This window comes from Gracilinanus agilis, chromosome 1 (genome assembly GCF_016433145.1).
Source record: "Gracilinanus agilis isolate LMUSP501 chromosome 1, AgileGrace, whole genome shotgun sequence".
NCBI classification, from domain to species: domain Eukaryota; kingdom Metazoa; phylum Chordata; class Mammalia; order Didelphimorphia; family Didelphidae; genus Gracilinanus; species Gracilinanus agilis.
The window spans coordinates 600,330,974-600,348,395 of NC_058130.1; the positions used below are offsets into that span (position 1 = coordinate 600,330,974).

At 37.5% G+C, this 17,422-nt stretch overlaps 1 protein-coding gene across 2 annotated transcripts in view; it reads right to left on the reverse strand.

Annotated features, from left to right (window-relative positions):
* The window catches only part of GMPR (guanosine monophosphate reductase), a 93,857-nt gene that overhangs the window by 22,584 nt on the left and 53,851 nt on the right, over window positions 1-17,422 (reverse strand). For both annotated transcript variants that reach the window (XM_044667609.1, XM_044667601.1), the window contains one exon: window positions 15,604-15,710. In XM_044667609.1, the coding sequence (XP_044523544.1) occupies window positions 15,604-15,710 (107 nt within the window). The remainder of the gene's footprint in view (window positions 1-15,603; window positions 15,711-17,422) is intronic.

Consider the following 17,422-nt stretch of genomic DNA (forward strand, 5'->3'; position numbering starts at 1 on the left):
GAAGAGGAAGAGGAAGAGGAAGAGGAAGAGGAAGAAGAAGAGGAAGAAGAAGAGGAAGAAGAAGAGGAAGAAGAAGAGGAAGAAGAAGAGGAAGAAGACAGGATAAGGAGAAGGGAGAGAAGTAGGAGAAGAATGAGAGGTAGAAGGATGAGGAGGAGAAGGAGGAGGCGGTCATAGTGACACCATGCTGGCTTTTTGTGATGGCCATTTCATTTTCCAGACATTTACTAATCATCCCCTTAAAAGGATCTGCACTATAATTATTTTTTTAAACCTTAAGGGCTAGGCAACAGGGGTTAAGTGATTTGCCCAGGGTCACATAGTCAGGAAGTGTCTGAGGCCAAATTTGAACCCAGGAACTCCCATCTGTGGGTCTGACTCTTAATCCATTGAGCCACCCAGCTGCCCTTTTGATCTGCATTATTAGCATTTTTTATCACTTTGTAGACAGCATCTACACAATCATCAAATGATAAATCACTTCCTCATTTGTAGCATTTGAGAACTTCCTGGGTGTTTAGAGAACTTTAATGAGATGGAATGAGCTGGCTCCAGCATACCCCTAGCTGGACAGGACCTTAAATGTCTTTTGGTTCAACCCTCTCATTTTACATTTGAGGAAACTGAGACCCAGGTGGGATAGTTACTGGAATCACAGACAGGATTAGAAGCTATGATCTATGACTCCAAAATTGGGACTAAGAGCAGTTAGTTACGTTTTTTTTTTAAATTTTGCAAGAAAGCGAAGTCAAGGACATTGACTTAAAGTTTTTCAACTGCAGTCCTGTGACATCTCTTCTGCTCTTCCCAATTTTTCAAAGGACACTGCGTTAGCTCAGCAATCACATCCACCCATTCTTCCATTACCATGGGCATGTGGTTCATCTGACCCTGGTGATTTGAACTTAATAAGAGCAACAAAGCATTGTCTCCCCACTTATCTTGGGTATCAAATCTCTCTTAGTCATTTTTTGTTTTGTCTTCCCCAGGTCAGAGACATTTTTCTTGCCAGAGGAAATAAAAAGTGAGGAAGAATTGGGGGTTCTGCTTTCTATAAACATCAGTTTTGTCCCTGGGGAAGCTAGATGGTATATCTTGGGTAGAGCACTGGCCCTGAAGTCATGAAGATGAGAATTCAAATCCAGCCTCAGATACTGGTTAGCTGGGTTACCTGGGCAAGTCACTTAACTGCAGCTTGCCTTCCTTTCCTCAGCTTTAAAATGTGATGATAACACCTTGCAGAGTTGTTGTGAGAATTAAATGAGATATTGCAAAGTACTTAGGAGAGTGCCTAGCATGCTATATAAATGCTTATTGCCTTCCTGCATACTGGTTCAACCTATTTCCATTTTGATCCTCCCCTCTTCTCCAATATTGTTATTAACTTTTTGCTGTCCTCAGCTTTTTTCTTCCCCTTTAGGTTGCTCTGAGATTTAGCATACATGATGTTATTCTTACAAGATCAAATCACTCCTGAACACCGAATCAGTTAGCTCATGTCACTTGGCCTTGTTTCCATCTTCTGAATGTCATTTTACTGTCTAAACTGGTCTTTATTAATATGGGACTCCACTCTGGATCAACAAGAGTTCACTGAGCCATAGCAGAACTCAACACGCTCTATTCTGGTCATCTTTCTGCCATGCCACTGGATGCAAATGCAATCCCCCTCCCCAGTTAAAGCACCACTATAATTCCTGGAAAGAATATGCCAACCAATTGTGCTGTGACTCCATTCACCAACCATGTGAGTCACTGGATCAAAACTCTCCTCCGGCCACCACTCCCCTTTATGTATTGTCTCCCTCCATTAAAGTTCCAAGAAATCAGTCAGCATTTAGTAAGTTCTTACTATGTGTCATACAAAGCATTTAGGTAGCACAGTGGATTGAGTGCAGGACCTGGAATCAGGAAGACTCATCTTCTGAAGTTCAAATCTGGCATCCGAGGTGTACTAGCAGAGTGACCCTGGCAAGTCACTTAACCCTGTTTGCCTCAGTTTCCTCATATGTAAAATGAGCTAGAGAAGGAAATATCAAATCACAAAAAAGCTGCAAATGGGGACACAAATGGACATGACTGAAAAATGACTGAACAAAAAACAATAATAACAATGTGCCAAACAGAGTGCTAAGCTCTTAAGATATTCAGAAAGGCAAAAGAGAGTCTCTGATTTCAAGGATCTCATATTCTAATAGGGAAGTCAGCATGAAAATAACTATAACATTTACTCTGTATTTAAAGGATATGATCTTAAAGGGAAGAGACTAGCAACAGCAGGAAATGCCTCACTTTTTCTACATATACTTCCAGCAGTTAGCACAGTGCCTGACTTAAATTAAGAGCTTAATAAATGCTTTTTAAAAATCATTATTGAATAATTGCATCAAGGCAGGGCTAAGATAGTGGAGTAGTATCAGTGAAGCTCAAAACCACCACGAGAATCCTTTCCAATCAATCTTAAAATAATCCCACAAAATGAATACTAGAGTGAAAGAACCAACAAGGAAATGGAATGAACCAACTTTCTGCAGAGAACAACTTGAAAGGTAGGCAAAGAGAGTCTGAGTCCTTAGGGTGAGAGGGGAGAACTACAAGGAGTTTAGAGCAAGCCAACAGCAACACCCCCACCCCACATATACTATTCCAGGTTCTGACATTGGGTTCAAGCCAACATCCAGACCCTAAGACCCTGCCTAAGCCAACAGTAATGCAACTCAACACACACCCCATAAAGTTCCCAGCAAACCTGCAATAAGATCTGGAATTTCAGCCCTAGACAGCCTGTGCTGCACCTGATCTGTGTAAGTCCAGAGTGATGCTAGGAGCCCCAGCCCAAGTTTGGAGTGAGGACCTGAATCCCAGTTTGAGACAGTCTTTGTAGCTCTCTGGTCAGTGTAAACCCAGAGCTAGGCCCAGATCCCCAACAAAGAGTACCCAGAATGTTGGCTTGTGGGAGCCCAGATATAGATAACACTTACCAGAGCCCTAGGACAAGGCAGTCCATAGTGTGCCTGACCTGATCAAGCTTAGAGTGAGAGCAAAAGTCCCCTCCCAAACCTGAGGCTAGAATTTGAGCTATCAGCAAACTCAAGGAGTGACTGAATCAGCAGTGGAAGGTGGCTCTCAAAGCTCCCAGACTATAGGCCATCATGCCACCTTGGAAGAACTGAAAACTTGCAGAAACATAGAAATAAGGTTGAGGGTAGCATAAAAAAAGAACTGAAGTTTAAAAGAGTGCCCTATCATCCCAGAGAACACAGATTACCTTTAAAATAAAAGTGAAAATCAAGAAAAAGCCTGGGAAATGAGCAAACATCAAAAAGATCATCTATAGAAATTTTTTAAGGCAAAAGCAAGGCACAGACACACAAGAGGACAGTGGAAGCAAAGCAAACACACCCAAAGCTTCAAAGAAAAATATGAATTGGACTCAGATTGTATAAGAGTTCAAAAAGGATTTCAAATATCAAGAATGGCAGAAGAGAAATGAAAGCAATACAAGAAGAAATGGACCAAATGAAGAAGGAGGCTCAAAAAATTACAGAAGAAAACCATTTCTTAAAAATTAGAATTGGGCAACTAGAAGCTAATGAATTCAGGAGAATCAAGAAGTGATTAAACAAAATCAAAAGAATGAAAAAAAACAACAGAAGAAAACATGAAATATCTCTTTGGGAAAAAAGTGACTTGGAAAATAGATCCAGAAGAGACAACTTAGGAATTATTGGACTACCTGAAAGCCATGATTTAAAAAGAAAAAAAAAGCTTGGACATTATAATACAAAAAATTATCAAAGAAAACTGCCTGGATATTCTTGAACAAGAGAGTAAAATGGAAATTGAAAGAATCCACAGATCACCTCCAAAATGAAATCCCAAATGACAATTCCCAGGAATATAATAGATAAATTCAAGAGCCCCCTAGTGAAGGAGAAAATACTGCAAGCAGCCAGAAAGAAACAATTCAAATACTAGGGAGCTACAGTCAAGATTACAAAATATTTAGTAGCCCCCACATTAAAGGATCAGAAGGCATGGAATATGATATTCCAGAAGGTGAAAGATCTAGGTTTACAACCCAAAGTCATTTCTTGAGCAAAACTGAAATATATTCTTTCAAATGAAAAAATGGTCATTCAATAAAATAGAATATTTCCAAAAATTTCTGATGAAAAGACCAGACCTAAACAGAAAACATGATGTCCAAAAACAAGCCCCAAGAGAAGCTTAAAAAGGCAAATAAGAAAGAGAAAATTTAAGGGACTCAATAAGGTCAAACTGTATATATTCCTACATGGAAAGAGGATATTTGCAATTCTTAATTTTTTTATCAGAGGTAGAGAAGTTAGAAGGAGTATACATAGAAGATAGTAAATTGATTAGGATTATATGATATAGGGAGATGGGAATCAAGGGATGAAAAAGACAATTGCACTGAGTGAAAAGGGAAGGGAGAGATGAAATGGGGTAAATTATTTCACCTAAGGAGGCATGAAAAACTATTACAGTGGAGGGGAGGATGAGAGTGGTGACAAGCAATGCTTAAACCTTAATCTCATCATAACTGGCTCAGAAAGGGAATAACAACCGTACTCTTTAGGGTACAGAATCCTTTCTTACCCTATACTATAGAAAAGTAGGAGGAGAATAAGACAAGGGAAGAGAGGTAATAATAGGAGGGAGAAGTGTGTGTGTGTGTGGGGGGGTTAATAAAAAGCAAAACACTAGTGAGGAGGGACATAGTAAAAAGGAAAAGAGTGGGATCAAAGGGGGAAAAATAAGATGGAGTGGAACACACAGTTGGTAATCATAACTGTGAATGTGAATAGGATGAACTTGCCCATAAAACGGAAGCATATGACAGAATGGATTAAAAACCAGAATCCTACTGTATGTTGTTTATAAGAAACACATTTGAGTCAGGGTGATATACACAAAGTAAATTTAAGGGGATGGAACAGAATTTTTTATTATGCATCATCTGAAGTAAAAAAATAGTAGGAGTAGCAATCATGATCTCAGACTAAGCTAAAGCAAAAACAGATTTGGTTAAAAGAAATAAGGAAAGATATTATATTTTGCTAAAAGGTATTTTAAACAATGAAGTATTGTCAATACTAAACACCAAATGGTACAGCCTCTAAATTTTTAAAGGAGAAATTAAATGAACTTCAGGAGGAAATAGACAGTAAAACTATGCTAGTGGGGGACCTCAACTTCCCCCTTTCAGATCTAGATAAATTAAGCCAAAAAAAAAAACTAAGAAAGAAGTAAAAGAAGTGAATGAAATCTTAGAAAAATTAGAAATAATAGATTGCTGGAGAGAATTGAATGGGAATAGAAGGGAATATACTTTCTTTTCAGCAGTACATAGCTCCTACATAAAAATTTACCATATATTAGGGCATAAAAACTTTACAATAAAGTGCAGTAAAACAGAAATAATAAATACATCCTTTTTAGATCATAATGCAATAAAATTATAATCAATAAAGAATCATGAAAAGACAATCAAAATTTAATTGGAACTAAATAATCTAATGCTAAAAAAAGAGTAGATCAAAGAACAAATTATAGAAACAATCAATAATTTTATAAATGAAAATGACAATGGGGAGACAACCTATCAAAATTCATGGGATATAGCCAAAATAGGGGAAATTTTATATCTCTAAAAGTTTACATCAATGAAATAGAGAAAATGCAGATCAATGAATTGGGCATATAACTTTAAAAAACTAGAAAAGAACAAATTTAAAATCCTTATTTAAAGACTAAATTGGAAATCCTAAAAATTAAAGGAGAAATTAATAAAATTGAAAGTAAGAGAACCATTGAACTAATAAATAAGACTAGTAGCTGGTTTTGTGAAAAAAAGAAATGAAATAGACAGATAGTTGGTTAATTTGTTTACAAAAAGAAAGAAAATCAAATAATCGGCATCAAAAATTAAAAGGGTGACCTTGCCACCAATGAAGAGAAAATTAAAGCAATCATTAGGAGCTATTTTGCCCAATTTTATGCCAATAAATCTGACACTCTAAGTGAAATGGATAAAAATTGACAAAAATTCAAAATGACAAATGAATAAAAGGGAAAATAGAATCCTTAAATAATCCCATATCATTCAAAGAAATTGAACAAACCACCAATGGACTCCTTGAGAAAAAAAATTCCCAGGGCCAGCTGTATTCACAAGTGAATTCTATCAAATATTTAAATAATATCATCTGCAAAGGGTGATAGTTTAGTTTCCTCATTGCCCACTTTAATTCCTTCAATTTCTTTTTCTTTATTTTTTTGCTAGCATTTCTAATACAATAATAAATAATAGTGGTGATAATGGGCATCCTTGCTTCACTTCCAATCTTATTGGGAAAGCTTCTAACTTATCCACATTGTAAATGATACTTGCTGAAGGTTTTAGTTAGATACTACTTATCATTTTAAAGATTGACCTGTTTATTCCTATGCTTTATAATGTTTTTAATAGGAATGTCTGTGGTATTTTGCCAAAGGGTTTTTCTGCATCTATTGAGAGAATTGTGTGATTTCTGTTAATTTGGTTATTGATATGGCCAATTATCCTGATATAGTTTCCTAATATTAAACCAACCTTCCATTCCTGGTAAAAATCCCCCCTGGTCATAGTGAATGATCCTTGTGATCTATTGCTCTAGTCTCCTTGCTAGTATCTTATTTAAAATTTTTGCATCTATATTCATTAATGAAAACCATAATTTGGTTTTTCTGTTTTTCTTCTTTCTGGCTTAGGTAATAGTACCATATTTGTTTCATAAAAAGAATTTGGTAGAATTTCTTCTCTGTCTATTTTCCCAAATAGTTTATGTATATTTCTCTTAAAAAGGTCTCATTTCTTAAATTTATAAAGAACTAAATCAAATTTATAAGAATACAAGCCATTCTCCAATTGAAAAATGGTCAAAGGATATGAACAAACAATTTAAAGCAAGACCATCAATAATCTAATGAAAAAATGCTCTAAATCACTTTTGATTAGAGAAATGCAAATTAAAACAATGTTGAAGTACCACCTCAAACCTATCAGAGTGGCCAATATAGCAGGAAAGGAAGGTAGCAACTGTTGGAGTGGATGTGGCAAAATTGGGACACTAATGCATTGTTGGTGGAGTTGTGAACTGATCCAACCATTCTGTAGGGCAATTTGGAACTATGCCCAAAAGGCTATAAAACTGTACATACCATTTGATCTGGTAATGCCACTACTGGTTCAGTATCCCAAAGAAATAATAAAAAGAAGGAAAGGCCCTACTTGTACAAAACTACTTATAGTAGCTCTTTTTGTAGTGGCAAAGAATTGGAAATTGAGGGGATGCCCATCAATTGGGTAATAGCTAAACAAATTGTGATATATGTGGTGATAGAATACTATTGTGTTATAAGAAGTGATAGGCAGGATGATTTCAGAAAAGCCAGAAAGATCTGTAAGAACTGATGCAGGGTGAAATGAGCAGAACTGGGAGAATGTTGTACACAAAAACAGCAATATTGTATGATGATTATCTCTGAAAACTTGGCTACTCTCAGCAAAACAACGATCTGGGGCAGTGCTGAAAGACTTATGGCAGAGAATATTATCCACCTCCAGAGAAAGAATTGTTGGAATTGTCTTTCACATCAATGTATTTATGGTTTTATTTGGGGGTTTTGGTTATGTAGGAGTTTGCTCTTACAATAATGACCAATATGGAAGTGTGTTTGCATGACAATAAAATAAAATCCAAAATAAATAAATAATAAAACATTTAGAAATTATCTTTTCTCTAAAAACCACCCTTCTTCCTAATTTCCCTATTTCTACTGAGAGTACCATCATCTTGCCAGCCACTCAGGTCTTCAATCTCAGAATCATCCTCACTTCTTTGCTCTCCCTTACCTGGCACAGAGATATTTTATTAATGCTCATGGTCTTGATTTGACTTATCCCACCATATTCCACCAATCACTAAGCCTGAGTGATTCTATTTCCAAAGCATCTCTTACATATATGTCCCTTTCTCTCCATTCACATAGCCATTATCTTAATTTAAGACTTTATCACTTCTTTCCTGGACTACTCAAATAGACACCTGAATGGTTCCTCTGTCAGTTCTGTCTTTCCTCTCCATTCTATCCTCCACACATCTACCAAAGTGTAATTCTAAAATATATGTCTAACGAATGCCATTCCCCTCCTAGAGAACCTCCTTATTCCTTCTAGGATAAAATACAGCATATCCCATAATTCTTGGCGTATTTTTGAGTTCTTTTACACTAAGACTTTGAGTTACTCCCTCTTTGGGGCATTTAAAATTCTTCACAATCTGCCTCCAGCCTACTTTTTCAGTATGATTTCACATAACTGGTTTCATGTATTTTAAGTTCCAGCCAAGTTGTCTTTTTTCCATAGTCTATTGATGGCCCATATGCACTCCCTTTCTGCTGCCCTAAGGAATCCTTAATTTCCTTCAATGTTCAATTTAAATGTCATTTCTAACATGAGATCTTTCCGTAGCTGGTAGAGCCTCTCCCTATCCTCCCCATTATTTTTATTTATTCATAGGTATACATGTTGTTTCCCTGACTGAATGTAAACTCCTTGAGGGCAGGCACTGTTCCATTTCTGCCTTTGTATCTCCAATCCTAGTACAATGCCTGGAACACAGTAGGCACATAGTAAAAGATAATTTATCAATTTATCTGATCCATGAGAGTCTTTTTTAGGCAATATTCCTTTCTGCTCTTCATCAGAATTATTTATTTTTGTATCTTCAGAATTTTACTTATTTCTGAGAGTTTACATCCCTCCTAGGCTGGCTTCACTTATAGAATTTTAGCCCATGGGATCTGACCTACTCTTTTTTTTTTTTTTAAACCCTTGTACTTCGGTGTATTGTCTCATAGGTGGAAGATTGGTAAGGGTGGGCAATGGGGGTCAAGTGACTTGCCCAGGGTCACACAGCTGGGAAGTGGCTGAGGCCGGGTTTGAACCTAGGACCTCTTGTCTCTAGGCCTGACTCTCATTCCACTGAGCTACCCAGCTGACCTACTCTTTATATGAAGTCATCGAAATCTGCTCTCCTCAGATTTGCAGTTCATTTCAGACTACAAGAGCTTTCCTCCCATCTCTAAGATGAACCAATCTTTTCTTTTCCAAGACCATTATTCCTACTGCCAACTACCAGTTACCTCCTGGTTGGTGAGAATCCAAACCAAAATGGAATTTCACCTTATTCATTTTCCATCTTTTAAAGGATGAAATTATCATTAAGGCAAATCAGGAAATGTTAAGCTGCTCTGGTTTTGGCAGAGAACGGTAGCACACATTTAGGGATCATAGAGTTCCCATCATTATTACTCTATCCTGCCTCTCTGCCAGATTTTTGATCTGTTTCCTAACACTTCATTGATTTCCTGTTTCTATCTAGGTCTTGTTTCTGTCTCATGTCCAATGGCATTATCACTTCTATTTCTGCCTCGATTGATATTCTTCCAACTGCTCCTTCATTCTCTCTTCTACATTCTTAATTTCCTCGTATTCACATATCATCTTTAAATACAATCCTACTCTATTTCCTCCCACCCTAACCCTTTTTACCTGTCCTGTTCCTTTTGAATAAGGGATATATATCCCAAACCATAGTCCAGTTATGGGCCATTACTGTTATTGTGGAATTGTTTCAGTTGTGTCTATTTGTGACTCTGTTTGGGGTTTTCCTGGCAAAGATACTGGAGTAGTTTGCTACTTCCTTCTCTAGCTCATTTTATACATCAAGAATTTGGGCAAATGGTTAAGTGACTTGCCTAGGGTCACCCAGCTAGTAAGTGTCTGAGGCCTGATTTGAACTCAGAAAGATGAGTCTTTCTGACTCCAAGCCCAGCACTATTCACTGCATCACCTACCCACTTAGTAAATACATCTTTCTAAAAGCTACTAAAGACTGGTTGATTTATGTAGTTGCCCACTTATGAGTCACCAATTCTGTGTGTGATGTCTATGACATCAAATTTGCTCCCTTATATTATGTTATCTTGTTCACCTCCTTTGTTTTTCTATGCAGACTTTGTGTATTTATATGTAAATGGATGAAGAGGTATGTTTTACTACTTTATTTTATCTTTTGTGAGCATCTAGGTAACTCATATTATTCTTCCTGTACCTGGTCAATATACATGATTTTCCTTTTCATCTTAAAGTCTCTTGGATTAAATTTACAAGACACCAGACATTAATATTAGCTTGCTCAAAACAAAATTAATGAGCTTGATCTCCTGTAGTAAAAAAAAATGCATTATAAAAATCAAATAATACTTCTGCTTCAGAAAGATGCGATATGAAATTTAAACAATATTTTTTAAATTATTCAAGCTATTACTCCAAATAAAAGCTGGCTACACTACAGAGATGGGACAGATATAAATGTAAAGAGCATCAATTTTAAGAGTTTTAGAGGCTGAATGATATTTTTTTAAAAGGCCAAATATAGATGGAGTATAATATGGAATATTATATAAATAGAAAGGATGTTAAAATAGGAGTTAGAGAAGCCTTAGTCTTGGTTTGACTCAGCTACCTTTTAGCTGTATGACAATACAGTAATCACTTAATTTTATCTGGACCTCAGTTTCTTCACCTTTAAAATGAGAAGTATGTCCTAAATTCTTTCAAAGATCCCTTTCTCCTTCTAATCTCTCTTCCTCCTGTATCTTTTAACCTAAGATGTATGAACTTGTGTTTAAAATATTTTAAAAACTGTATTTCATAATTGTCTCCCTTTGAAATCCTATGTGTTTTTTCTTAATTTTATGCATTCAAAAACATGTTTCTTGATATGGAAAATGGCGATACTAGTACATTGTTGGTGGAACTGTGAACTAATCCAACCATTTTGAAGAGCAATTTGGAATTGTGCCCAGAGAGTAATAATACTGTATATCCTTAGGCCAAGAAATATCATTATTAGATTTATTTCCTAAGGTGATCAGGAAAAAAAGGGAAATAACCCATATGTTCTAAAATATTTATAGCAACCCTCTTTATATGGCAAGGAACTGGAAATTGAGGGTATACCCTTCAGTTGGGGAATGTCTGAACAAATGGCGGCATGTAATTGTGATGAAATACTACTTACTATACCATAAGAAATGATGAATAGATTAATTTTATATAAAACAAAGAAAGGCCTACATGAAATTATGAAAAGTAAAATGGATAGAATCAAGAGAACATTATACATAGCAACATAAATATCATTTGAAAAATAACCTGTGAATGTCCATCTCCAGAGAAAGAAATGATAAATAGAAACACTTAAGAAATAGTTTATATATATATATATTTTTTAGGTCAGATGATGCCTTCTTTGGTGCTGGGAGGGAAGAGAGGATGAGAGATAGCTGAGAATTTTAATGTAATCAACAAAGAAATAAATTATTAACAAATAAAAACATAATTCTAAGAAGAGATTCACATATTTCAGCAGATTGCCCAAGGGGTCCAGGCCCCCCCCCAAAAGTGAAGAATGCCTGCTCTAGTGAATGATATAGGAAGGGGGGGTGGGAAATCTCTATATCCTTGACATATGCTGGGCTTATCCCAAATTTGGCAGATCTGTGTTTTAATGGAAAACAGTCCTGATTTTTTAAGTATGGAAGAAAAGCTCTCTGTGATACAATAAACAGAAACACTAACCCAGGCATAGCCCCCTGGGCCCAACTGACTCCTTGCTGTGGCTTGCTTCTGCACTTTAATAGAGCAGATGTGCTATTTCAGCAACTAAAGTGTAAAATGAGACAGCTGGCAATTGGACAAAAAGGCAGTAACCAAAAAGTCGGATGGGTTTCCAGTGGATACAGAACTATTGGCAACAGAAATGTAATTGTGAAACAACAATAGAAAGTAGCTGTGGAGTGATGATACTTTTGAACCTCAGCTAGCTTGACTAGTTAGCTCAGTGCTAATGAGGCCAAGGTTATGGGTGCCTTTCCTCTGTGGTCCAGTTAGCATCACTTTGTTCTATGGCCACAGCTGTCTCACAAATGTGTGTGTTTGGTAATAAGGGCACCATGCGAAGAAGCATGGCAGAGTCTATCAAAATCCATTACCAAAGCTGGGAAAAATCCAGAGTGTTCATTCTACTTGGATGGAGGAAGTATGAAGGTCAGTCCCGGTCAGCCAGTCAACAGGCTTTTATTAAGGGCCTATTATGTGCCAGGAACTGTTCTAAATCTTGGCAATAGAAAGAAAAGCAAAAAAAAAAAAAAACGGTCCCTGCTCTCAAGGAGCTTCTCTAGTGGAAAAGCCCCAGATCACTCTAGTTAAGTGACCAGATATCTCTTACAAGGGGAGGTATGTAATCACTCAAACTCAATGTTCACTGAGATCTCAAGCATGCTCTCCAATGAAGAGCAACATAGGAAACAGAAAAAATCACTATGGAGTTCACCATGGCATTACTCATAATAGAAATTTGATAAACACTGAATAATTGATTGACTGAAAAACTTTTAAGGTTCAAATCTGGCCTTAAATACTTCCTAGCTGTGTGATCCTAGTTAAGTCACTTAGCCCTAACTGCCCAGCCTTTTCAGCTCTTCTTGTCTGGGAATTGATACTAAAACAGGAGATAAAGGTTTTAAAAAAAGAAAAGGAAAAACTTTGAATAAAATTCTCTCTTGTTGAAAAGAAATGAAAAGGACTACTGTGTCTAGGAGCCAAGATAGAAGAGTAAGGAACTCTCAGAACTCCCTTAACCCACCTGAAGACAGCCTGAAAAACCAAAAACAGCAAACTGATCTGCTACTGATTTTATATTATACAATTTTTAAAAAGGAGGCAGGATGGGACTAACACAGAAGAACCTATTTATCAAATTGACAAAGGACCCAATGCTAGTGTGTCTGGTTAGCACCCTGACAATAGGATGGAATTCTGAGCAGAAAGCAACAAGATGTAATTCAACAGGGATAAATGCAAAGTTCAACATTAGGTGCAAACAATGAATTACACAAGTATAGGAAGAAGGAAATCTGAACTAGGCAGCCACCCAAGTGAAAATGATTTTCAGATTTTTGTTTATTACATTCTTACTATAAGTCAAAAGTGTAATGCAACCACTGAAACATGATTTTGCATTGGCAAAAATATACTATACTGATCAGCAAAAAGCTATGTATTAATGCACTTTGCACATGTCAGATCACCCATGTAAGGGTTATGGTATTTGTTCATGGGTGTTTGCCACCCTGTAAAAGGGCCAATGATAAACCAGAATGAATTGAGAAAAGAAGGAAAGCAACGTTGTGAAGGACCTAGAAACCATATTTTATCTGGAAAAAGCCACTTTAAAGAAGAAAAGACTGAGAGAAGACATAAGAGCATTGTTTAACTATTTGAAGGGATATCGTGTGTGTGTATGTGTGTGTGTGTGTGTGTGTGTGTGTGTGTGTGTGTGTGTGTGTAAAGGAATAGACTTGTTTTATGCTGCTTCTAAACATGCCTTATGCTTAACAGGAATCAACAAAAATGGCTGATTTTAAATGGTACTTTATAATTCACATAGATATCTCATCATACAACATGTTGTTCAGTGATGTGATAGAAGTATTATTGTGTTCTTTTTATAGGTTAAAAATGACAGCTTAGAGTGAATATTTTCTCAAGGTTTACATAGCTAATAAAGGGAAATTAGGGGTTGGATCCAGGTCATCCAATTCCATAACCAACTGCTCTTTATATTAACTAGATCTCAGATGCCTCACTGGACAAAAGTTACAAAGAAACTGATTTCATTTCCACATAAGAGAGACTTTCCTAATCAATATGCCTATTCAATAATGGAATAAGTTTCTCTAAGTGGGAGTAAGTGCCTCTTAATTGAATACAATTAAGCAGAAGTTGTATGGCCATAGGTAAGCAGTGGGGAACAAATGATTCTTTACTCAATTAAAATTAACTGTAATGAACAAATGTTTATTAAATACCCATTATGTGCAAGACACTGTGTAGGTTCTGAGGACACAAAGATAAAAACAAAATGATCTCTGCCCTCAAGGAGATTATAGTCTATTTGTGGATAAAACACATACCCAGATAAGTAAATGCAAGGTTATATGGAGGGAGAAGAGACAGATAGATAGACAGACAGATGGACAGAGGAGAAAAGGGAGACAGGGAGAGGGGGAAGGAAAAACAAGAGAAAAAGAAAAAGATAAGGAGAGAGAGGAAAAATCAGGGGAAAAGGGAGGGGAGAGAGGGTGAGAGAGAGTGAAAGAGGGTGAGAGAAGCAGATAGTATGGCAGGTAGAGAGAGAGAGAGACAGAGAGAGTGAAGGAAGAAGGGAAGGCGGGAGGAAGAGGAAGAGAGAGAAAAAGAACAAATACATGAATAACTGGGAGCAAATCAAGGCATATTTCATGAAGGGGGTAACAGTTAAGCCTTAAAGGAAGATGGGAATTCTTAAAGGTGAAGATTAAGAGGGAGAGAGTATTCGAGTTACAGCGGATAGCCTGTGAGAAGGAAGAAAGGAAAGAGAAGGAAGGAATACCAAATTCTAAGAACAAAACTAGCAATTCTGTTTGACTGGAACACAAAGTTCATGAAGCAGATTAATATGAAATCAGTATGGAAAAACAGGTGAAATCTAGATAATGAAGGTCTTTAAATGCTAGGCTCAAGAGTTTGTATTTTGTCTTCCAGGCAATAGAGAACCAGTGATGATCGAAAGTATATAAGTTTCATGCTCAGACGTGCACTGAGGAGATGATTCTGAAAGATGTGTGGAAGAGAGAGTAGAAGCCATAGTGTCAGGGAAAACAGTTCAGAGGCTATTATGAGTATTGTTGAGAGGGGGCAACTAAGTGGTTCAGTGGACTGAGAGACAGGCCTAGAGATGGGAGGTCCTATGTTCAAATCTGGCCTCAGACACTTCCTAGCTATGTTATCCTGGTTGAGTCATTTAGCCGCATTGCCTAGCCCTTACCACTCTACTGCCTTGGAACCAATATACAGCATTGATCCTGAGGTGGAAGCTAAGGGTTTAAATGAAACCAAAAAAAAAAAAAGTATAGTTGAGAGGCAAAAAGGACCTGAACTAAGGCAGTGGCCATGTAAATGGAAAAAAGGGGATAAATATGAGATATGCCATGAAGGTACAAGCAATAAGACTTGGAGATAAGGAAACTGAGTCCTAGAGATCTAAAGTGATTTGTGCAAAATCACAAAGTTAATTATTATCCATTTATCTTTTATTTTAAAATATGAAAGTACTATAGCAAGACATTTCTTTTTGAGAGATGGTATGATTTGGACTCTTCATTAACTTGTTCAAAACCTTTCACCTATTTCAGGCTGCATTAGTGAGATTTTGCTGCAACGTTTTTAGTGTTATGATGTTATTCTACATTCCCCAGACATTCAGTCTCACAAGTGGCTCAAGGTAGGGAGGAAGCAGACACGGAACAGGGAACACAAGTGTTCTACCCGCCTCCCCTTAAGCTGAGAAACAATTTTTCTCTTCATGATCCTCTTAGCCTCGTCCCCACCCCTACCCTCATGACCAGACTGGAATTCCAACTTACAGAGATGATATGTCCCTTGAGGCCATGGGCAGAGTCGGCACACTCAATGACAGCACTCAGCTGAGGGTAGCCCACGCCCGTCTTGGTCCGGGTGGTACACACAGAGCCTGGCAAGAGAAGAGACCCAATATGAAGAGCACTAAGGAACATTCAATGACACAAACTAGAGAGTGAAAGGACATTTCTCCTCCCCCCAACTTCCCTTTTTCTATATTTCTCTCTGTCTGTCTCTGTCTCTATCTCTCTGTCTCTGCCTCTGCCTCTCTATCTGTCTCTGTCTCTCTGTCTCTGTCTGTCTGTCTGTCTGCCTGTCTCTCTCTCTCTCTCTCTCTCTCTCACACACACACACACACACACACACACACACACACACACACACACACACACACTTTCAGGATTTAGTGAATCCATCAAAATAGCCTTGTAAGAACACCCTGCAATTTTTCAAATTATAACCATATTTTGTATTTGTACAGTACAGATTATTAAAAGTAAAATAAACATTAGATCTCAGGATCATAGTTCTAAGGCTGGACAGAAGCTCAAAGGCTACTGAGCCCAACCTTCTTATTTTACAAATGAGAAAACAAAAGCCAAAGAAAGCTGATTACCTTGCCCAAGGTTGCCTAGGTAATAAGCATAGGAGGTAAAATTTGAACCCAGTCCTTTGATTCTAAGGCTGGAGCTTTTCCTATCATATCACACTCCCTCTATTCAATCATCTAATCAAATACCCTCATTCCATAGATGATGAAACTTTAGTTTCTGTGTTTTAGCCCAGAAAGATTAAATAATGTGTACAAGGTCACATAGCCAGTGTATAGTAGCTGGGTGGTATAGGGGACAGTGCTGGGCCTGAAGTCAGGAAGACTCATCTTCCTAAGTTCAAATCTGGCCTCAGGTGCTTATTAGCTGGATGACACCGGACAAGTCACTTAAAATAAGCGAGAGGAGGAAATGGCAAACCACTCCAATACTTTTTCCAATAAAACCCCAAATGTGTTTATGAGTTGGATATGACTAAAATAACTAAAAACATAGCCAATCAGAGTCAGATTTGGGACCTGAATTCAAGACTCAATCCCAGTACTATAGAGTTTTCAAAATGTGTATTACACAGTGAACTTATAACATACATATAGCTATTATTATCTCCATTTTATTGATGAAGAAACTGAGGCTTTGGGAGAAAAAATCATTTCTCCAAGGTCACACACATAAATTAAAGTGACAAAATAGAGCTCAGGTCCCCTAATTTCTCCTCTGGTCCTCTTCCTACCATACCTCATCATCCAGGATACAGCAAGACTTGCTGTCCATAGCAGCTCTGCTTAGAGAGGATTTTGCCCAGTTTCCTTTGCGATGATCACTTTAATCCTGAGCTAAATTCTCCCCCTTTCACCTGAAGAGAGGCACAAGCTGTACTGTGAGCCTTCCTTTGAATAAAAAGGGAGAGAGTGAAGGGAGGAGAATTATGGGTCCCAGAGCCAATTCTTCTCCTTAGTAAGGTTCACATTTGGGTCAATGGAATGGCAAATGCCAGGCATGTGGAATTAGTCTCCTTTCTCATATACCAGCTTAGGAACTCGGATAAAACAGTCTCTAGCCCCTTGTCCAGATGAGTACAGGAAGAAAACAAAAACCACCCCCACCTCAGCACTGCAGCTCAAGGAGACCCTAATGGGGACATCCCCTCCCACCATGTAGCATCCCTTCCCCAATTGCCCTCACATTAGGATTTTGCTGGTCCACATCAGAGACTCCTCTATTTGACACTTAAAGTCCATCCTACCCTGGCCCCAAAGTCCCTTTCTAGCCC